This window comes from Pseudopipra pipra, chromosome 16, assembly GCF_036250125.1.
Source record: "Pseudopipra pipra isolate bDixPip1 chromosome 16, bDixPip1.hap1, whole genome shotgun sequence".
Classification (NCBI taxonomy): Eukaryota; Metazoa; Chordata; class Aves; order Passeriformes; family Pipridae; genus Pseudopipra; species Pseudopipra pipra.
Genome location: NC_087564.1, coordinates 5,407,602 through 5,431,046, shown reverse-complemented (window position 1 = coordinate 5,431,046; position 23,445 = coordinate 5,407,602). Strand labels below are relative to the sequence as shown.

The 23,445-nt window shown below is 43.5% G+C and overlaps 1 protein-coding gene across 3 annotated transcripts in view; it reads left to right on the top strand.

Moving 5' to 3' along the window:
- Positions 1–1,002: 1,002 nt before the first annotated feature.
- USP7 (ubiquitin specific peptidase 7) overlaps positions 1,003–23,445 on the top strand; it is a 146,559-nt gene continuing 124,116 nt past the window's right edge. The window contains exon 1 of one of the 3 annotated variants that reach the window (XM_064672785.1): positions 1,003–1,410. In XM_064672785.1, coding sequence (XP_064528855.1) covers positions 1,329–1,410 — 82 coding nt within the window. In that variant the 5' untranslated portion in view covers positions 1,003–1,328. The remainder of the gene's footprint in view (positions 1,411–23,445) is intronic. The other 2 variants (XM_064672784.1, XM_064672783.1) reach the window with 2 other exon arrangements.

Sequence of the window (23,445 nt, the reverse complement as noted above, 5' to 3'; positions counted from 1 at the left end):
CCTTCAGAGACTTATCCTGCTGCCTGTTTCCCGAGATTCTGAAGTAAACACCGGACTGTTTAATGGAACTTCCCATAGCCTTCCAACTATGTTAAGGATTATCTTTAATCCTTCATTGCTCTGACCCCAGACTGGACACGGAGGGGGTCTGATTTATTCATCTGCACCCCTGCCTTCCCCATCCATCCTGGGAAAACAGGTCCCTTCCCTGGGAAGGGACTGCATTCACCAGGCAAGCCTCACGAAGAACAGTGACACCCAGGCGAGGAGCAGCCTTGTTTACAGGAGATTTCTCTTCTTTTCCGCACACCTCACAAACACGTCCTTCCCCCGCCCGTCCGTGCCCTACGAGCGGGGCAGCCCCACACCCGCGAGGGGGGAACCAGCCCAGCGGGCCCGGCGCGAGGCGGCCGCTGCCGGTGCGGGACTGTGCGGGGCTCCCTCCGCTCCCTCACGGCGAGCGCGGCCCCCGCCGGGCGGAGGGGCCGGGAGGACAGCGGGGTCCCCGCCGCGAGGGCCCGGCGGAGCGGGAGGCGCTCCCCGCGCAGGTGGCGGCGGCCCTGCGGGGAGGCCGCGGCGGCAGCGCCGGCCCGGCCCCCTTGTCCCTGTCCCCGCCCCTCCGGCCTCCTGTGGCGGCGGCGGCCGCGGCGCTGTTCCCCTCCCTCGCTCCCTCCCTCCCCGGCTGCGGGGCTGTTCCCCCTCATGCGGATGTGACATTTCACGGCGTTACCGCAGCCGCCATTTTGAGGCACCGAGCGCTGGCGGCGGCGGAGCGGCAGCAGCGCGCCGGGGCTCGGGCGACGGGGGCGGCCCGCGGGCCGGGAGCGGCGAGCCGGGCGTCGGCCAGCGGCGGTGCCGGGGCGCCGGGGGGGGCGGGAGGGCACGGCAGGGGCCCCGCGGCGCCTCCCGGACTTCGCAGCGCCGCGGACACCTCGCCGGGGGAAGGGGAAGCGCCGGGCGCCGCCGGGCCCTGACTCCGGGTCTCCCGTCCCCCCCTCCCGGTCCCCTCCCCTCCGGCCCCCGGGGAAGCCGCCGCCGCTGCCGCCGCCCCCGGCCGGTCCCTCCTCCCAGCCCCTTTCCCCCGACCGGGTGCCGCCGCCGAGATTGGGCGAATAGCGAGCAAATACGTGCGCGTCTCGCTGCCTCCGCCGGCGCCCCGCTCCCTGCTCGCCGGAGCCCCGCCGCAGCCCCTCGAGCCGGGCGCCCAGTCCCGGCCGCTGCCGAGGCCCCGCCGCTCCTCCGCCCCTTCCCCTCCCGACACAGGCCCGCAGCCCCCCGCGGGAAAGGCCCAGCCCGCCGCCGCCAACGAGCCCCAGCCCCAGCCCGACATGAACCACCATCAGCAGCAGCAGCAGCACCAGAAGCCCGGGGAGCAGCAGCTGAGCGAGCCCGAGGACATGGAGATGGAAGGTAAAGCCCGCGCCCTCAACTCCGCCGAGAGTTTCCCCCCTCGCCCCCTCTGCCCCCGCTCCCGGGGGCTCCCCCGCCGCCGCGTCCCCTCGGGGGTCCCGGGCCGCCCTCCGCGGTAAACACGCTGTGCCCGGGCCGCTCCCGCCGGGCCCGGCTCCGGGGGTACCGGGCAGCGCTGCCCCGCGGGGCTCCAACCAAAGTTGCGATGCGGGGCCGGGGGAGGCGGCCCGGGGGGGCTCCGCAGGAATTCGCTCCGCGGGAGGGGGAGGGAAGCGCCGCTACAAAAGGAGCCCCGGGACCCCCGGAGCCTCCCGCGGGGCGTGGGGGGCGAGCCGGGGGGGTCCGGGCAAAGTAGTTGCGGCGGTTCCGGGGGAGGGTTTCGCCTGGGGCGGGCGGGGGGCTGCAGCCCTGCCCTGCCCGGCCGCTCATTGTATGCAGGCAGCCACGCTGCTCGCCATTTTTAATTAACCCTCCGAGGGTTATTTACAGAACCCACTGCCGGCCGGGCCTGCGCGGGTCGGCGGGCAGCGCTGGCCATGTGTAGCGCCTGCACAGCCCGCGGCCCGCATCCTGCACCGTCATGCAGTTGCGCTGGCTCCATAAAGGAGGCACTACGTTTGCATGTTCCCTACCCCCGTCCGGTGTAGTCTCCAGTGGTGCCTTTCCCCCCCCCCCTTCTTTCCTTTTTTTTTTTTTTTTCTGCGCTGTGTTGTTGTTTTTACACACCCTCCCCCTCCTCTGAACAGCACCCTCCGTCCCAATTCAACGCTGTAAAATTATTTTTTTGGGCAAGTGTACGGCGGGGTTTCGTTCCCGAAGGAAGGACAGGCACAGTGTGAGCTGCTCGTACCGATTGACTTGGAGGTCAAAATCACCAACTACCTAAATATCGTTTAGGATGCTTGGCTGTGAAGATGCCAATTCTCCTACGGCCGCTTTAATCAACAGCGACATAAATATCCGCCAACACAAGATATTTTGCATGAAAACGTGGCAGTCGACTTAGTAAATGTACCTTTCTGCTAAATAATAGCCATTGAAATCGAGAGGAGCGGAGGTGTTTCAGTGGAAGTTTGTCACAGTGACTGTGAGATTACATTTCAAGATTAGAAGGTCATTACATAAAGCTTTGCTTTCTTAAACACGAGTATCTACTTGATACAATAATAGCTAAAACTTATTTACTATCTGAGTGACTGTTTTTTAGTTTTGTTTTAGGAAAGTCTCCAGACTCGTGTTTACGTACAGTGGGGCCAATATGTAAAAGGAGGTGATTTAAAATATACCTCATACTTATATGCATACAAATATAAACATCTTGTGTGTTACAGTTTCCAGCAGATTGTTTGATAGCCTTTAGCAATCTGCATTTTCTCAATGTCCTTTTCAAGTCCTTTAGAATATTGACTGCATTTACTGGTTTAATTTTGAATTTTATGGGCTAGATGCTCCACCATGCTGGTTTCATTGTGACATGCTGAATATATTTATGCAGTTTAAAGGTGTCCTGAACTTCTCTGGATTGCATCCCCTCTGCTACAGGGGATACAGGAGTTCAAAATACAAGCAGAAGTCCCTGTGATGGTTGTGAAAATCACACTGGGGGCCACCTCTTTTGGAAGGGTGAGGAAAGAGTCTCTGCACATACCAACATAGGGACACTAAGAATAAATCATTGTCTCAGAAATCTATTTGAAATCTGTTAGGCCACACACAGCTGATTCCAGGTGAGATGACAAACTTCCTGGTTTGTGAAACTTTACAGAACTGTCCATTTATGTAAAAACAAAACCAAAAAAGTTCAGCCTTTGGAGATTTATTCTAATACTTGATTTTTCTTGAGAAATATGAAATGAGAATTTCTTGAGAAATCTGATCTCTGATCAGAGATCAGATTATTGCTAACTTTTATTAAAAGTTGGCATTGTGGGTATATATTCATTTAATGCATAAAACAGTGTTCATCATCTTAATATATGGGTGTTTGTGCTTTCTTTAAAGATGTTTTCAAGCAGTGAGGAAAAGACTTAATAACATGTAGTTAGCGTAATTTTAACGTGCACAGAGCAGTGCTGGATGCCATTCTTCAGTGAGTGATCACGTTAGATTTAGGAGGTATGTGAAGAATGCGCAGTGGAAAATTGCACATCTTGATTTTGAATTATGTGAAGGTTTGCTTAGTCTGTGTACAGCTACACCAGATGAACAAGTTTTGATGAGTGAAACAATTTCAGGCATAGTAATCGAAGTGTGGCATTAAACTCTTCAGGATTCAATTAAATATGGTATTTTGAGCATCTGCTCTCGTGTCCCTGTTTTTTCCCCTCCCCTTTCCCTTATGACTAATTTACTCTTCCTTGGTGACCTTATGGACACTCTGTGTAAATGAAAGTAGTACTAGCGAGGGCTATCAGACTTTGTGAGGGATGAAGACATTCCCTATAGAAAGAAAAATTAATCTCTGCAGGAAAGAAGCAATGACAGTCATGGTAAGGGGCAGGTACCTACTCAGCGGGACCAGGTGTGATGCAGCCTCACCTGCTTGCAGTACTTGTCAGAATGCTGTGGTGATCCCAGTCACCTCTTTGGGTATTTAGTCTTGTTACCTGTAGGTGTTGTTAGTAATCAGCTTTAGCCTTGCTGAGCCTTGGCAGTAGTGATATGTGGACAGAGAAACTTCAGGTTTCTGAGCACAGTGGTGTCCCTGCAGCTGAAGGCAAACCCTTCCCGAGCTGAGGACACTTGGATAAACACAGTGTTTGCTGCCGCTGGTTTTCACCTCTGTGCCACACCTAGTGCACTTCCCTGTGAGTGTTACAAACAAAAAAGCAGGAGGGTGTGTGTGTGTTTAAAATGTAGTTCAGGTTTTTAATTTGATTCACCCTTCAGCCCTGCTTAGTGTGGTAAGAATGTGGTGAAGGTTTGGCGTTGGCATGAGAAGGAGCAAGAAGGGCTGTTTGTGGTGGCACAGATGCTCACAGTCACCTGGCCAAATTCTGTCTCTAGTCATGGATTTTGGGTGCCCCCCTCATTTATTCATTGCTGCATAAAAGCATGTGATTCTGGCTGCCGAGGCTGCCTTTGGGCCGAAACAGAGTGGGAGTGTGCAGATGAGCCGTTGGTGCCTGGGTGTTAGATAAATTAACAGTTTGGGGTGGTGATTAGTAAATTATCCTGTAGAAATTCTGAAGAGTTTATTTTTATGCTAAATAAATTCAGAGGAAGAAATAAATAATAGTTTTTCTGTGCTGTAAGTAGGGTGTGTAGTTTGCTTTATCATGCAAAGAATTAGGGCTCCTGTGTTGCTAGTGAGTTACTCTATAAAGTGTAATTGAATCCAAGTCTGATACTTTATATATACTTCCTTTGTAACATCTTTTCACAAATGTGTGAGCTTCAAAGAACTCGGCTTAATACAAATGTACAGTTACATATTTCAAAAAGTTCTTTCATAGTAAGTCTCATTTGCAGCTTAATAACTATAAGTTTCCCCTGTTTATAATTATACAATGTTTATAATTTGAATCTGTTTTTCTGTAGGTTCAGCCTCTGCCCATAGTTACCTATGTACGTGTGTTTCCCATTAGGGAAGTTTCTTTCCTGAAGTAGCCAGCATAGGCTTAGCAAGGCAGTGTCACAGTCCAGGAACATGGAGTGACTGGGAGTTCAGGTCACACACTTGTATTCTCTCCTTGTGTCAGCTCTGCAGCCTCTCAGGCAATGCCATCTTAGAAGTTTTTCCTCAGTTAGGGCAATTTGAAATTGAAATTTGAATTTCAGGTGAAATGATGCCAGATATTTACAAACAAAGCCAAGAAAAAACCTGACATGCCTGTATGTATGTGAAGAGTTTAAAATTGCACTTTTTTGCAGTTTCCATGCAGCCGAAAATTTGTGTTCCTTGCTGTTGTTTATTACTGGCAGAATTTGCTAGATTTCTGACCCACTGTGTGATGCTGGTCTCAAGTACTGAAATTATTTTTTGCCTGTCTTCTGACTGCTTGCTTCCCTCTCATATTTTGTCCTCATTAGTATTCTCAATTCCTGGCAATTTAATATCATTTGCATACATAACAGTGTTCGTTTATTTTTTTCCCTTGTTTCCATGCCTTTCTCCTGAAGGCCTGTATCCCTCTTTTTTCCTGAGCTCCTTTGCTGTCTATGTTGCTTCTGGTCAGGTGGTGATAGAATGGGGCTGTCTGTTTGAGAGGAGAATATCCAGATTAAATTCATTATATGGCTGTGGGTATCTCCTGGTTTATATGTTCCTTCTGCCCCTTCCCCTCTCCACCCTTGACATTTTTCCATGAAATAGATGATGGTCAAGTGAGGGAAGATAAAAATGCTGATGCAGTAGCCAACAAGCAAAATTAGGTTAATTTTGAGGCTATACCTAGAGCGAAGCACCAGGCCTGGCCTCTTGCTCCCAGTAATGATCGTGTTTAGTGGCTCTGGAAACAGTGTGCTCAGCCTTGGGAAAAGATGTGCATTGGATCATTGCCAAATAACCACTTCATGCCAACCAGGAAAGTGGCATTGGTGACTTCTGAAGAGCAGTAGAAACTCTGTGTCTGGATTTTCTTCTGCACATTCTTCATGAACTGGGTGCTCCATAGGTCATCAGGTTTATTAAACTTTCTGTGAAGGAGAAATGGAAATAGTGGAATAGTGAGAAATGTGTGTAAACTTCTGAGGGAAGCACAGGTTGCTTCTCAGAGTTAACTGTGTATCTTAGACTTCCTTACTACACTCCAGTTGTTCCAAGGCATTGCCTGAGTGGTGAAATCTGCTCCCTGTTGTTCCTAGGTAGGTAGAAGAAGTAAAACAGCAAGTTGTCAAGTTGTGTGTGGAGCAGTAATAGAAGCACAAACTCTCTTTTTTAAAGAAGCAGATGAAGATAATTGTCTAAAACTAACTGAATCACTTCCATTGCTGCTAAGTAATTTATTACAAGCAAATCTAAACAGTGCATCCAGCCTGTAGCAGTTAAACCAGTTTAGCCAGTACATCTTGCATGACATCATTCGATATTTGGGGTAAGGGTGAAAATAAACTGGTTTAAAGCTTGCAAAGCATCCAATTTTTCTTGAATGATAATAAATTTAAAATAGGACATTGTTTGCGTTAGTTTGTGCTTTGAGGTGTCTCAGATCACTTGCTTTAATTTAACTTTTTATCTTGGGGCTGTAGGACATTGGTTGTGACAGAGTAAAATTGGTGGCTTGCAATACAAGGCATTAGGAATCCATAGCAAATGTGCTTTTCCCCCTCAAATACATATATATATTAATATAGTCAAGATCTACTACGTGCTAGTTTGACATTGCCAGCAACAGGATTAACAGTTATTAGAAAGTGTTTTGACAAGTAGAAGGGGGCTGGAGACTGGCTATCTTACCTGTCACGTTATTACAGATACAGTGTTGTTTTCTGAAACTTTTTTCATTGGTCACTTAATGTATTTTGCTGCAGCAGTTTTAATTTCATATATTAGTAAAAAGAGTGAAGGTGCACCTAATCAGTGCTGTGGCATAATGTATCTGTGCATATTGTTGCAGGCTTAGACTTAACACATTTGAATATTTCTGCTAATCCTTTTATTTTTCAGCTTGGCTTGCTGGTTGCAGTAAAACAAGCTCTGTAAGTTTAGAAACATTGGATGGCGTTTGAATGTCTTGCCAGCAAAATGAAGAATGGTCAGCTTGGAAATAATGTCTGATTCTGACTTTGATTTGCCCAGATTGCCTAGAAGGCTGAGCTTTTGTCAACAAGAAATAATCAAGCTTCTGGAAATTAGTAGATGGATTTTGAAAATACTGTGCTGACTATTTCCAGTTTGGGGAAGACTCTGTTAGCCTTTTACTGTAGTGCCTAGGAATCTTTGAGATTCTCTTCAGAATCTAAAAATACATCCAAAAACTGTTTTATATTGGACTTAACATGCATCTAGAATAACCCAGCTTGATTGTCCAGCATGTGCATACTTGTTAAACAAAATATCTTAAAAATGTGGAGATTAAAACTAAGTGATAAATTTTGAGAAAACTAAAATTCCCTGCTGCAATCAGTGCAGCATGGCTCACTTAGTGTTTTTAATTGCTATTTGCTATGTGGCAGCTGTTTTAAACATTACTGAAATAAGTCACTCCAGACCCACTTAACAGTGAAGATTTAAACAAAACCATCGTGCTTTGTAGCATCAAACATCTTAGAACAGGATGTTCAGTGCCTGAAAACCTGGAGTTCTCCTTGACTGCAGCTGTAAAGGGAGCTCCAGAATGATGCTGCTCAGGGGAGGTGTGTGCCAGGAGCATCCTATTTAAACTGGGGAAGAGAAAACGCTGGTACTTCAGCTTATCCTTGCCTATGTGCTGGTATGTGGGGATAGACAGTCTTCCAGGTGTCCTGAACACCACAGAGTTTTCCACAACCAGCACCTTGCCTTGCACTCCAGAGCATATTGTGAGCCGGAGGAAGATGGTGTGGATGGAGAGCTGGAATGTCATATGAGAAGAAAGTGCAAAATAGATATTTTTTTAGCAGTACTGCAGTGTTTTGCAGCCTGGGAGAGGTGATGATTTTTTTTTTTTTTAATATAGTCACATCTCTTTGATATGAAACATAAAAGTGCTGGAAAAGAGAACTTGGGGCTTTATATTTTCTGTGTGAAGGGGTTGAATGCACTCCAGTAGAACTTGCTTTAAATGCAGAATTCTGTGAAAATTCTTAAGGTCATTTTTCATAATTTCCCTTTTCCTAGTGTAAATAGCAAAGGATGTGTAGGAGTATCATTGGTGTTGACCGAGCTCTAAGCTTGATCATCTGGTGATTTCACAAGGTGCAACTGTAAGGATGTTTTTTTTAAAACACGGCATCTCCAGCTGTGCGTGTGTGTTTTTGCAAAGATCCAGGGACAGTTTTGGTTTAGGGCTCTAAATGTGATGTTATACTAATACAACAATTGGATGAATTTCTGTTGAGCTGTGTTTGAAAAAAGGAATGGTTGTGTGTTTCCACAACAGAGGTTTTCCTTCCCATATGTTTCAGTGTGTTATTTTCTAATATCCCTGATATTGTTCAACAGAACTTTGATAGACATTTTGATAAAACTGTGAGGGTGCCTGTTACAACTTGGTGAAGGTTTTAAATTCTAAATACAACTTAGTGGGTTAATATTCTTTCTGATAAATAGATCAGGCATTCGTGGTGTTTGTTTCATAAAATGGCTAATTGGTGAATTAAAATGTACAGACTTCACATCTCTAGTAGGTAAGATAATAAATGAGTTTGTATCTCTGTATATGTCTGTAGATAGTAGACACAGTAGTGATACAGACTATGTCTAAGTAGTGATACATAATAGTGATCCAAACCTTCTGGTTTGCAAGTATTAGGATCCTAAAGGCCACCCTGCACCTGGGATCTGTATTTCCATGCATCACTATTTTATCCATCAGCTGTGACAGGACTGTTATGGATCTGGTCCTACCAGGCTGCCCCAGCCCCTGTATGACTATGCTTATTTAGCCCTATGCAGTTTTTGGACTGTAACCTGTTGCATTTTTTTGTCTTGATAGTCTCTGATTACTGGACAAGAATGAAGAGATTAAGAAATGTCTGGGGAGAGAACAGTTTATTTTTTGTTTGTTTCTTTTTCTTCCCCCTATCTAAAGACACATTGTTTCAGGCAGTCAGGGTGGAGTTCTGGAGCCTGGTGGTTTCTGCATCACCTTTGCTTTTTTCCAAGAATTGAGATCCCTTCATTTGGAGATGGAGCATTCTTCCTCCCTGCTTGCAGAGCCACTTCTCTTGATGCAGCAAACTCTCTGCTGTTCTCTGGTCATGAAATACATCTCAGTTACATATCACCAGATGTTCCTGGTGAGCATGAGCAGGTAACAATTATTGGACACAAGTTTGCCTTTGCAGCATATCTTAATTCTCCCATTTAGATAACTAGTTAATTTGTTCCTCTTACAGAATTAGAGCTGACTAAACAATCAGGTGCTGCTGTTTGGGTACAGGGCCTTCAAGTCCTAAGACAATGTGAGGTGTATTTGTTTTAAAAACAAATCTGCTTAAGCAGAGGCTGTGTGAACCTTCTTTTGTTGTTCATTAAATCAAGCTAAAGGTAGTTAGATTTTCTTTTTCATTGGGAGTAGCAAGGAACTGACCTTCTCTAAAGAATTTTTCACCTGGTTAAGTGTTAGTTGCTTAATAATATTGAGGGGTGAAGCTAATTGTGGAGAACAGTAAATACTATTAAAAGTTTGAACACAGAGATAACTCAAATGTGTCTGTAAATTATATGAATTCAACAGTGGGTCACAAGCCACCTGCAAAACCCTCCCTGCCAGTAGCAATTAGAGTAGTGGTGTTTCACAATTTTCTTCTGCTTTCCTTTCCCTCTTCTCATTCTTCCTGTGTGGCTTTTATCTCCTTTTTTTTCAGTTTGTCTGTTTCAGATACTTCTTGGACTTACATCCTGCACCGAAAAACAGTCCCTTTAAAAACTAGTATAACACTTTGCAGTATTTCTGTCATGCCACAAAAGTAACCATAAGCTTAAGGGCTGGGTTTTTCCTTTTTTTTGTTTCCTTCTTTCTGAAAGTGGAACTAAAAATAAGCAATGAAGCTCAAACAAAAATCAAAGTCTGCCAGAAATCAAAACTTACTAATAATTTCTTTAAAAGTAGTTAATTCTAAAAGCTTAACCACAGGATTTTATAATAATTATTTGTTTCTTATTGATTATCTGTTTCATATTGATTTTAAACTATTTTCTTGTCCTCAACAGGCTTGTCTTGTTTTTTAACTTGTTTTGTTCATCAGGCTCATGTTTTGACTTACAATCTGTGCCCTGAAGTGTATCATCCAAAGTAGGAGAGGGTTGGTGTGAGAGGGATGTGGTCCTTACTGGAAAGGATTCTTGGGGTTTCCCAAGAAGGAGGGAATTCCCTCTGAAGGAGGGAATGCTCTGCAGCTCCTTTACTTACCAGTGGAGCTCTGCTGGGGGAAACCCTCTCTTGATTTTGATAACAGCACAGATTAAAGGGAAAACAATTAGCAAGTTACACAAAAACGGATCTAGTTTTGCCCATGTCAGTAGCCCGTTGATAAGCAGCCAAATTCAGCCATGACTCTGTTCTGTGCTCTCTGCTTTGCTGGAGATAAGGAGGGAAACCAGTGGGCTCTGCAGGCCCTGCAGCTGAGCAGGAGCTGAGCTGGCTCTGGGGAAGGTCGGGGTGCAGAGGTGGGACTGAGTGTGTTGGCATTGCCACTGAAGAAAGGTGTGTGGAACCTCAACATCTATCTTCTGACTTTTGAACTTGGGATAAAAACACTTCAGCTTTACTGGCCACTGACCTCTCTTGCTGGATTAAGGAAACATTCCAGCTAATTCTGTTAGACCTTTTAGCATCCTGCAGTGCAATGAACTGAGAGGTGTTAACACGAGTGCAGTGAGAGCCCCTGCATCAAGTGGTTCTGTCAGTGTGTTTGGTTGTTGCCTTTCAAATCCTGCCTGCCCCAGAAGTGTTTGTGTAAATCCATATTGCAGCTTATAATGAAGATGAATCAAAATTTCGATACTTTATGGCACCTCTGAAGAACAAAACTGAAGTCAGATCCAAGAATAGTGCATGATTGCTGAAGTACAGCTTAGTCAAGGTCTGAACATGAGCCATGGGAGCCTTCCCAGTGCCTTGTGTCCCAGTATGTAAACACTTGCTTTTGCTGGTAAAGTTGTATTGGTAGCACTGAATTCTAGCACATCTTCAGGGCCCATTTTGTTCAAGATTATTATTGTTATTGTTACCTAGCTTTTGCTTTAACCAGTGTAGCAGAAGCCCACTTAGCAGGTGTGTGTGCTGGACCCCCCTGGAGCCAGAAGTGTCAAACATCTCCCACATCCAAGGAGTCTCTCCTGACTGGCACAGTCTCAGGTGGCTGTGCAGCAGTCCAGCCCAGAGTAGTGCCTTCAGGAAAGAGGAATCTAACTCAACATGAGCACCAGCTGCAGGGAAGCTCCTGCATTTTGGTCTGGACACCAGACTTCATTATGTCAGATTACTTTTATATGCTGCTGGGGGCCAGGGGAAGTATTATGTGTAGTTCACTTTAGCACTGCTACACAGAAGAGGTATCTTCTAGAGCGGGGATTTTTTTTACCTCTGTGCTTCCTTTTTGCCTCCTTGCTCATAAGGAGATGAATGAAGAGATCTGAATTTAAAATAACTTCCTTATTTTGGGTTTATTTTTAACCTAGGTCCGTTCACTGGTCTGCTTTATTGTTTGGCCCCACAAACAAGTGGGTCAATGTGACTGAGGAGGCAGGAGGAAGAGAAAACTTAAACCATTAATGACTTCTATACTTCTATGACTTTTTTTTTTTTTAAACAATCCCAAGACCCTTTATTTGACACCTGGACCTGCCTTTCCCAAGAAATACATTGCAGGGCTGTAACAAAGTTCCAAGGGTATAAAATCCAAGCTTCCAGAGCTCTTAGTGCAGACACATGGTTTTACCATTATAAAGATTGAATGTTGCTCAGATGCAAACCACTTCTGGGGATGAAATTGTTCCCATTACAGGTCTGCTTCTGGATGTTTTCACTTCTGTTGCCTTTTTTTTCTTTCCCCCTCCCAAGGGTATTCCTTGTAGCTTAATGTTGTCCCTTGCATTTTCCAACTTTGAGATGCATCTGAAGGATCTTCAGCTTTCTCGCCTGTACAAAGTGGGTTACTATTTTCTGACTTTTAGTACGTATTAAAATGTCAAACAGTTACCTCAAATCATAATCTAAATGTATTTGTGGGGGTTTTAGCCTCCAAACTAGCTTTTCTTGTGATGTTTTCGGCACAGGGATAAAAATTTCCAGGTCACATTCAGACCTGGAGTTGGTGGTTGCTGTGGTTGTTGGATCAGCCAAGTTCTCTGGCCACTGCAATGGTCCTGATCTGAACAGGAGACACTGGTTTCTGCAGTGTGGTTGGATCATGCAGGTTTTTAGCAGGATCTTTTAAAAGCAGTTTCGGAGTTGACCTGCTTCCTGATCTGGAAAGTTTACAGAAAATGATGTGTGAAATTTTGGTCACATTGAATTCAGCTTAAAGTATTGCTATTAGCATCACGTTCACAGGTTAGACCTAAGAATGTAAAACTGGCTTAGTCTCAACAGGCTTAATGCTAGGCAGGGTCTAGTTAGTGTAACTGGAGCAATATATTGGCAGAGATTAACTGGGCAAATGCTAATTTTTGATCTCTCATTTTTAATATACCTTGAAATGCACTTTAACCACCTCAGATGCATGCTTTATTAAATCAAAGCATAGGTGTATAATAAAAGTATTTAAAATTTTTGGCAGGATGCAGCCTTGTAATTAGATATTTGTGTTTTCTGAAGTAAGAAATTTTTTTAAGTGAGTGGAGTTGTTGAACAATTATGGTTCATTTCTACCCTAAATATGGACAGTTGCATATTGTGAAAAGCTAGTTAAACTCTTGGTGTTGTAAACCCATTGTTGGTAGTGTGCAATTTTGATTTCTACATCATGCTCAGAAATTTGGGAAGGGGTTATTAGTTTGGTAACTTGCTTCTCCAGTGGGGATGTATTGCACCCCCACAGCCATGTGGTGTGCCAGGTCAGTTAATCTGGACACTGTCCTGTTCCTGGCTGCACTCTTTCCTTGGGAGAGATGTCCCAGCTGGGTGACTTGTTGGGATGGCAGAAGGCTGCTTGGTGTGTTTCCCAGGTGGGGGTGCACCACAGGTAGAGGAAGGGATGTCCTGGGATAAGAAGCTTTGAAAATAGGTCACTGCTTCCAAAAGAATCATTGGTTCAGAAGAGCACCTGGAGAAGTGGGCAGCTGGGAAGAGTGCCTTGTTCTTGGTTGTGGCCTTGTCAAGATGCCCTTTGGACCTGAGCAGAGGAGAGGCTGGAGGGATATCTGCTCCTTTTCCCCTGCTGCCCCTGAGGAGATGGTGTGTTAACTGCCTGCTAGGCAGGGAGTGGTGCCAGCCCTCAAATGGATACCCTGGAATTGCTAGTGGTATATGCTACCTTCAGAAGTTAGATTCAGCTTAGATTCAAAAGATAGCTGTGTACTTGCTTATGTTTAGTGGGCTTGGATCTTCTGGGAGCTGGAATGCTTTGCTCACCCTACTGTTCCTCTGTAACTGTAAGTCGTGTTGTGGTTGAATGTGTGCAGCTGCCTCCTTGATCTGCAGAGAATTTGGACTGTCTCTGTGATCTTCTTCAGCAGCAAAAGCTATTTTAAGATGCTCTTTTAATGGTAGTTCAGCACCTGGATATACCTGAATAGTTTGATTTATGGCCTACCCAGATTGTTTAGCCACTTGCTGTGTTGTAAGATTTAGGACAAAATACAAATTGCTGTAAATATGCCACTTGTAGTGGTGAGAAATACCTTCTCCTTTCCACAGAGCTTTATCAATTCTTTCAGATGTTTCTTTCAAGCAACGATAACCAAATATAAGGACAGAAGTTAAGTTGTTGGAGCTACACTGAAATGCACATTTACCATTATAAAAAGTTTAAAAAGCAGCAGTGCAGAAAGCAGGACCCAGCAGTGCAGGAACAGCTCTGCTGTTACATCGTGTCCCTGCCGTCTGTGTACACCCTGTACCTGCCCTGGTCTTCACTGATCCTCTCTGTGCTCCTGAACACAACTCAATTGCAGTCTAGCCTTGAAAATCCTTAATGACCTAGAACTCATGCTTTTTGTCTGCTCTTTCTCTTTTCTGTTTTCACCTGAAGATATAAAGCATCACGAGGGCTGTGAACCTGCATAAACACGGATTCTGATTGTTGGATGTTGAGAAACTGTGTTGCTGGCACTTGAGCTGCTGATCTTGGTCTGAGATCTGGCCAAACCAAGTACACTAGTATATGAAATAAAGTGTAGGATCATTTCTTTGATCCCAGATGAAGTATTTATGTAAATTGACTTACAGTAATAGCATCAGTAGTACTAAAATAATACTAAATTCTATAAATAACACCAATACTGCTGTTTCTGATTTAGTCCTCATTTATAGAACTGAAAGTGTGAAAGCTGTATCTTCTTTGAGCCAGGCTATTTGCATACTTGTTAAAACTGATAACGAAAATTACGTGGAAACTCTGCATGTCCAGCAGGCTTTTTTGTATTCAAAATGCCTTTCTCTTTAAAAATTCTGTATTTGTACATTAAAAAATTAAATGGAAAATAAGGTGTAAAAGCATCCCTAGAACAGCAGTGGTAACAGGCAGTTAATGCAGTGCAGGCAGTGCTGTCAGGCAGCCTGAGTTTGTCACTCAGGGCAGGTCCTTAACCCCAGCTGCAGAGGGATGCCAGGATTCTGTGTCTTGAGTTTCAGTTTGCATGTGTGCAAATGCATTTACTGGTGGATGTGGAATAACCTTCCCTTTTCCACAGCAGCTGAAGCTCAGCATTCAGGTGGATGTTCCCTGTGCAGCTCAGCAGGGTGAGTTCAGAGAAGGAAGGTGTCAGGGGTTGGGAGCGTGCTCGGACTTCAAGAGTGCTGGATTGTACTGAGTGAGGGGATAAGCACTCTTGGCATTGAAATTCTTACATTTATAGCCTTTCTGTTTGCTTGTGAAATTCAGGGAGTTGATTGCTAATAGGATTTGCAGAAAATAATGAAAATGCCCTTCCCCCCAACTTTAAATACAAATTTGGCTGTGAACACTGCATTGTTAGATATGATGGCAGAAGCAACAGTAAGAGCTAAACCCAGGTGCCTGTAAGTTATGTTGAAGGGTGTTTCTCTGTTCTGGGGTCATTTATTCTGTGTCAACACTTTGTAGTAAATATTTTAATTTTCAAAGAAGAGAGGGTGGCATTTACAGTGTTTTGTCCAGCGAAGGAGCACCTTTTTGTCCTGCATTGTGCCCCCCAGCAGTAGAGGATGTGGTATTTCTCCTGTGTGTGCAGCCTGATCCTTGGGGTGCATCTCCTCTCCTGCCATACAGCTGCAAGTGCCTTAAATCCCAGGGCTTTGCCTTGAGAAGGGCAGTGTGGAGAGATCCTACAGCTTGATAGAAGTTCTCTGATAAAATCCCAGAGATATCTAGCTAATAATAATAATAATAATAATAATAATAATGATGATAATCCCACTGATTATCATCTGGATATTTAGTGAAGTGTCTTGTTTACCCAAGCCAAAGTGAGACAGATGTGTGCTCACCTTATCCCTTGTCTGTGTTTCTCTCTTTCTGGTCTTGTGGTGTTTTTTTGATCTGAAAGTGTGCTGAAAATGCATCAATAATAAAACATCCACAGGGACATTAAAATACCTGAGCTGAGCCATATGAATTAGACCAAATCAAAACAGGTATGTTTATTTTAACATTTTTATGGTCGAAGGATGTAATGGGGGAAAAAGGCAATCTGCTGTGTAAAAACCTAGAAAATGTAATGTGTCTGGGGTTTGTGAACAAGCTTAAACAGGTAAAGACTCTCCTGTTACATGTGCACAGATAAATTTCCTTTTGTGTAGCTTAGCTGTTAGGAGTATGCCAGTGTTGTGTTACCAGCCAGGTACACTCAGCACACTGCCACTTGTAGCCACCTGGTTTTTGTAGGTGAATTAGCTGAATATTGTTTCAAAGGGTTGGTGTGGTCCCTTTACTGCTCTGAGTGCTGCATGCCAGAGAACAGCTTCTCCTCCCTGATGATTTTCAGCAAAATAACCATTAAAATAATTCTCTTTTTGGTCCCTCTCTATTTTGATTTTGGGGTTTTTAATTGTCATTTATATCCCTTCTTTTTCGTTATTGCAAAGGCACAGCATGTCTCTTCCTTTCTTTCAGAAAAAAGGTTTCCCCTTCCAGAAAGGATAACAGTTGCACTTAAATTATTACTGTTTCTAGTAATTCTTCAATCCTGGTCTTATTCTGACTTTGACCAGTAACATCTGGATCTTGTTTTAGGTTTGGGTCAGACTTGGCTGTAATGGTATTTAAATTGGAGATCTCTGCTTCAATTCTGTGAGTTTAATGTACTAAAAAATTAGTGACTTTTAGATGAAAAACCTGCAAATAATGCACATTAGATACTTTTTTCTGTATGTACTGCTATTTCTTAAGCAAGATTTCTTCTGTTATGTTCTCTCTCCGTCTGAAAGGAGAAACATCCTTACGGCTTCTTAATTGAATTTTTTTGGTGAAAGAGGTCTGGAGCTGAGGAAGTGCCAGGAATCACACAGTAGACAGTTTGTGGTGTACCTCTATGTTTGGATTTATTTTCCTCTCCTCCCCTGTGATCCATTGCCATGCCCTGTCCCATGCTCACACCCCTTCAATGAAAACAGCAGTTTTGAAGTCCTGGAAAAACAGTCCAGGAAAAAGAGAGGAAATGAGATGAGGATCCAGTAGTGGGGAGGACTGACAAAAAACTCTGCTTTTGTGTTCTCCAGAGATGTACTCAAAACTGTGAGAGCATTTGTGGGATAAAAGTTATAGCAGGAAATGTAAATGGAGTAGCTAGAGCAAAAGAAGTGTGAGTAGTGAGGGTTTCCATCCCAGCTGTGTGTGAGTTTGTAGTGGCTGAGGATGACACAGACCACAAATGCTACATTATTAGAGAGAAAAACAACAGGGTGTGGAGAAAGGGGACTTTAGGTTTTCCTGAGACAAAGGAAGAAGCTTTCATCATCAATAGGATAAGGAATTTGAGATACAGCTCGATTTGGTGGTGGTGTTTATCCCAGCTCCTAGCCAGGGGCAGGGCAGGAAGGCAGCAATTAATTTTGGAAGTCTTCAAAATTTGCCTCAGATGAGTGGCGTTAGCAATGGAGCAAAAATAGAAGTAGTTGGGAAGATTTGCCAGAAAGAAAAGAGTATTGAAATTGGGAGTGTATTTCTGGAATTAGGGTGTTCTGGAAAGCATAAGAAAGATGTCATTCAGTGGGTGACACGCAACAGTCAGCTGTTCTAAAATGTGTTTCCAAGTCTGTTTTGTTGCCTTATGCTCTAAGAATAGTTGACCAGAAGGCTATTGAAACACTGTCTGAGGATTTGACTCATGAAACAAAAAATAAAATGTAATATGTAGTAAGAAAGTAAATATGCAACAAGCATGTGAGCAGTGGAGTACAATTTCCTCTTCAGAATGTATTTTTCATCAAAAATGTGCTAATTATAACTGCTGCCACAGGTGAGGTTACTGGTTTTCCGTAGAAAAAGGAGAAGACTTTTCACCAATTTGTTTTGTCTCCCTTTCAGGGGAAAACTAATTTGCATGTGGTGTATTTGGGGTGGTGACACATCAGGACATTATTGAGAGCGCTGAGATGTCCAAGAACCTCAGCATGTAAAATGAACTCCATCAGAAGCATCATCATCCCTCCACCCTTGCCAGGTGGTTGCACTGCAAGATGAAATCTAAATTACAGAGGTGCCAGCTCTCATTTCACATTTCTGTTTCTGAAATAGTTGTTTCCATAAACTGTGTAGTTTTGAAGTTTGCAGTGCAAATGTTACTGTATGATGTGCAGGGTTCAAGAAGCTCTGTCTGTGATATAGAGCAGTTTTAAAAGATTGCTGCTTTACAGGTGTTCCAGTGTTTATCTGTAGGTTCTTTTTTATGGTTGTTTGTATTCCAAGTCGCTTGGTTTTGGAGCTGTTCACAGGAGTACACGACATCTTCTTTGCCTCATGGATTTCAGTGCATTTGTGTTAGGATTTGGAAAAGCAAGTTAGCCTCAAAATATGTGTGGTTGGCCCTTTTTTCGTATGTGTATTGTTGTCTCTAGAATACAAAGTATAACTTCATTTCTGATTGTGATTGCTTAGCTAATATGGGGACTTGGTTTCATGGTCCCATGGCAGCCTGTTTGGCACCAGAACAGCTGGTTGGCTGTTTAACACTGAATAGTTAAACAGGAAAGAAGCTTTTTTAGCCACTTAAAAGTTTTCTTTTGTTTTCAGTTAAAAAAAAAAGTGACTTAAAATTGCTGACAAAGAAAAAGTGATAAAATTGCCAGTGGAGTGCTTAACTGAGGATTATAAAATTCCTGTTCTGAGTTCTTTTAAGAATTCCTTGGTAAATAGTGAAGGCAAACACCCAAGTTTCCATACAAAACAGTTTTTCAGCTGTGTTACTTGTTTGAAGAAAGTTGTTCACTATGTAGACAGTATTAAATAATTAACACAGTTTAGTGCTAATTTTGGTGTCTGCTAACATTTGGATGTTTTTGGTACAGTAACTTTCATCTTCAAAGCAGTAAAGGGAGCCTGATCTTCAGAACATTTTACAACAATGATCATCTCCTTTCTCAGGGCCTAAATAATTATTTCCCTGAATTAACACTTGGGGGTAGAAAGTTTGCTCTAAGAAGGGAAAGGGACAATAAAGGTTAAATCTTATTCAAAAGTGAATACTGATAAAAGCCTAAACTGCTTTGGGATTTAATGGTTCTCTTGTAAAGACTTTCAGAAGGCTTTAAAAATTATTCTAATGATTGCTGGTGTTCATGCTACAAAGTAAGAGAAGGCAGAGTAGTAACCACCTTGCAGATGCTTTAGTAAATTAAGGTTGGCCAGAAATGTCATGGCTGTGGTTTCTTGGGAGCATCCAGACCCCAAAATCTTCATGGAGACTCCAGTCAAAATGGGGCCACTGATGTAGGGAAGGGGATTTCTGTTCCAAATGGGAGCGGGATGTTGTAAATCACCCCACGGCCTCTGCTGCCTCGGGCACCAGCTCTGAGCCTTCTGCCTGCTCATCACCAAATCCTCTGTCATTCCCTGCTTGTCCTTCTTGGTCAGTGAAATTTTTATAGAATAGGGGACATTGCTAACAGATGCGGCTGGAAAATTGAGCTTAATAAGTAACCACCTCAGCAGCTCCTGGGAACCACGTCTTTCAGGAATTTGGGAAACTGGTGGTGAATAGAAGACTGATATCCGTGTCTTGGAGAACAAGAAATCAGCTTCTTTTCTAGATCCTCATAAAGCATCCCATTTGAAAAAGGAACGTTTTTTGTTTTGCTCTTTTTGCTGTTGTTGATTTTAGATGAGCATAATTACTTCTTGTTAACTACAGTGACAACAAATGGTAAAATTAACCCAAAGCATAGATTTTTTTTTAATAGTAGGAATCTCTTAAAATCATAATTTACTGTATCTGTTACTAAACAAAATGAAAACCGAATTTCGGTAGAAAACAATGCTTTTGTCAGCAGTGCTCCTTGTGTCACCGGCAGGGAGCTGTAAATGTCCCTGTGTTCCCAGGCCCTGCACGTGTGCCCGCGTATCGGTTCACATAAAGGACTTAACAACAACAGAAAAAACCAACCCCAAACCAAACCTCAAACCTTGAATGGTTTAATTGTTGTTGTCGTTTTCCCCACGGTTAATCTAGACTTGTAAAAGCGACCCTGACATGAGGTTAGGATTTATCGGCACGGGCAGCCCACGCTAATTGGTTGAGCCCTGCCCTTCCCTGCCGCTGCTCCCTCGGAGCGGCTCCGAGCGCGGCTCCTCAAACGGGCACGGAGCGCTCAAAGCGCCGCCGCCTCGCCCGCGGCTCCGGGGCTGCTCCTGCCCCCCGCCCCTGGGTGCTCCTCCGTGAAGGGCCTTGTTTTCCTTGGAGCGGAGGAGAAGCAGGACATGGGCCTGCTCTTATTTGGAGTGAAAAGTGATAAAAACACTTATTGCCAAAGCGTTTTTCCTACGGTTCTATAGATGGTGCAAAACTGTGTTTTCAGTCAAAAATACTGTTTTTTGGTTTTTGTTGGTTGTTTGTTTTTTTTTTTAACTTTAGGCTCATAACAAGTTTTCCCAGTATGAACGTTCAAAAGGTTTTTATGGAAACCCTGCATATTTGCATAAGATTAGCCACCCTGGATTGAGCCAAAATTGTTTAACCTGCTGTCTTGAGGGGTCTGTCAGTAGCAGATGCTGATGTTAAACATGAGTGCAGGGGAGGGATGGTGAGTTCCCTTCCCTGCTGTGCACACCCCGAGGGTGTCTGAGCCTGGCCACGCTGCCTCTGTGCCTTTTCACTGCTCCTCATAGAGTCTTCTTCCATTCACTGCTTTGCCTTTGAAAATGAACTGGGAATAATATATGCTTTGTGTAAGTTCACTGTGCTTCTGCATCCTGAACACTGAGTGCAGCCTGGTTTCCCTCCTCCATCTTAAAAAGGTATAGGAGAAGTAAAGAAGTTACAACAAAGAAAATAAAGATGATAAAAGGTATCAAATGGCAGCTGTAACAGTAATGACCAGGTAGGGAAGGGTCCGTCTGGCCCTAGTGTCCTGGATAACTGAGGAAAGATGTGCTAAAAGGCTGAAAAGCTGAGTTTGTTTCTTTAAATTTGCATTCTGGTAATTTTATATAAAGCCCCTTGGGCATTTTAAATAGTAGAAAATCCCATACCCCCCTCTAGTCACCTTTTCTCTGATGGGAATGCATCTAGTCTGTTTACTCTGTCCTCACTCTTAACCTGTTAATGTGTTACAGGAAGAAGCCAAACGAGCACACAGGACAGGCTTTATTCACAGTTCTTCTGTACAAACAATATCTTTCTGCTTCCACATTACAGTTCAGGTCGCTCTGGTACTTGGTGCACTGTGCTAATTAGAGCCTGTAGTGGTTTTTCATTGTAGAAGCACCACTTCAAAACCAATGTACTCAGATACTGGGCTTAGGAAGTCCTAGGATCTCCCAGCTGTGCATCCCAGCTGGGCAGTGTGCACATCCAGTGGCATGGGACAGATCACCGCTCTGTGAACTCAAGGACACAGTTTTTGCATTTTTCTAGATTCACCACAGGGCTACCAGATCAAGTTTGCAGATGGTTTGGTCTGTGATTTCATGCTGCTTTGCTATAACAGCCACCCTTGAAACAGGTTCCATAGTTATCCTAAAAGGAGTAATTTCTTGTGAGCATATTTGATTCAGACTCTTTTACTATGAAGCAAAGAAGCCTGAATTTAAGCTCGTTTGTGTTGTCAAATGAGAAGGAAATACTGTTAACTGTGCTTGCTTTCTTTTACACAGTTGTGTACAGTTTTTAATGTTATTTTCCTGAGTCTGATATGTTTGCCTTTTCCTCTTCTCACCAAAGCCTCAGAACTACTAGCCACCTGTAACCACTGAGTTAAATTCCTGTGAACCTGCTTTACATATCTACCCATTTCTCTGCACAGCAGGAAGCATGAGGAAGAAGAGGTAAAACAAGATCAGTCTTAGCAAATCTCCAGTGATAAAGGAAGACCTTTAAAAGCATCACTAAAAATAAGAAGATGTGCTTAAGGTGTTAGAACTCTAGATGTGAGGTCTCTGTGCACATTGCACGAGTTTCTCTGGATTGGAGGGATCTTTCCTGTTTAAAGGTAAATTAAAGGATGGGGCTAAAATAGGTAGTTTGTATTTTTTTTCCTCCTAGTGCTCGTAAAATTAATTCCAGTGCAAATCTGTGTTATTATCCAGTGTTGTTCTTTGCTGGGAAGTTGTTTTGTCATTCAAACTCTATCATGGACAGATAACAGCGTTTCAACAGTTTAAAAATCACGTCAGTATTAGGAAAAAAGATTTAATATATTCGTGCTATGTTTTCATGTTGCTGCAAAGCTCAGCGTGCTTCAATGCTGACTCCAGGAGTGAGCAGTGCAACGAGCATTTGCTGTGAGGACGAATCTGGTCTCAGACAGAATTGAAGAATCTGAAATAATGACGAGTGATATTTTGACTTTGTACCAAAGGAACTGCGCAGGAGCTGTGTTGCTCCAGAGCTAGTTTGGACAAGTGGTGTGTGTGATCATACCCATGTAAGGCAACGTTTCATGCTACTGTTAAATGTGCAAAACCTTTCTGCTGCTTAAGCATATAGCAAGATTCATGTAAGGTATTTGCTTTAATATGTGTACCCTAGAACTTTCTGAAACAGTGGACTATACTCATCCAAAATGATACATAAACTTTCAGCACCCACTTCTGTATCTGAGTAATAAAAATTGTGCTGGTCCAGGTGGTGAAGGTGTGTGCTTTCTAGACTTTGACAAGAAAAGAGGGAGGTGTAATGAGAGCAGAATCACCAATTCCTTAATGTGCTCATATTATTATCCAAATAAACTCATTTTAATTACTCTTTAATAGCCTTTCTTAAAACATCAAGAACATGTCCACAGTGCTGAGTATTAGTGTCATGCACAAACATCAGTGCTCTGTGGCCCTTGGACTACCGTGGCTCCAGCTGAGTGTGCATCCTTTTCTTCCCTCTGTCAGAACTTCATCTTTCTGTGAGTAGCTTTTCAGCCCCTGTAGTGATGCTGCAGAGCTCGGCCTTTGTTGTTGCAATAGAGAAATCCATTACTCAGTAGAGCAGTAAAAAATAAAGAGGGGTGTGATACTGGAAAAACACATTGTTTAGGGTGTGTTCAGTAGGTTGGGAGTGAGTGCCCAGTCTTCAGCAGAGATGTAATCACACTGCCATCCCTGGAATGTGCAGAGACAAGACATGACGAGTTAGGGGAGTTGCTTCTGTAGCCTTGCTCTAGATGCAGCAAGGAGAAGGTAGTGCAAGTCCAGGAGCTGTTGCCATAATAGGTCATGACACTTCTGATGTTTCAGCCTTTCCTTATCATGGGAGAAAATAATTTGTCTTGTCAACTGTTCTAGTTACTGTTTTTTGACTATTACAGGGTAGCCAGAAGCAGTCTTCCTGCCTTTTTTCGTGATCTGATAGTTTTCTGGAAACATAACCTAAGCTAACAAAGCTCTTGAGATTAAGAAAAGGAACTGTGAAAGATTTTTCAGCAGACCTTCTCTTGTCCTGGTGACTGCCAAGAGGTTGTGACACTGTCTAATGTTAGTGAGACAGGCAGGTTGGTATCTTTGTGATAAATAATTTCACTGTGCTGAAGAAAAACTCATGCTGGTACTGTTGTCTACCCCAGTTGTTAAACACCTGGAGCTTAAAAAGATTCCTTAAAATGGAAAGGCTGTCTATAACAAGTCCTTCAGCAGGAGTATAAAGTTGTAAATTTGTTGGATAAT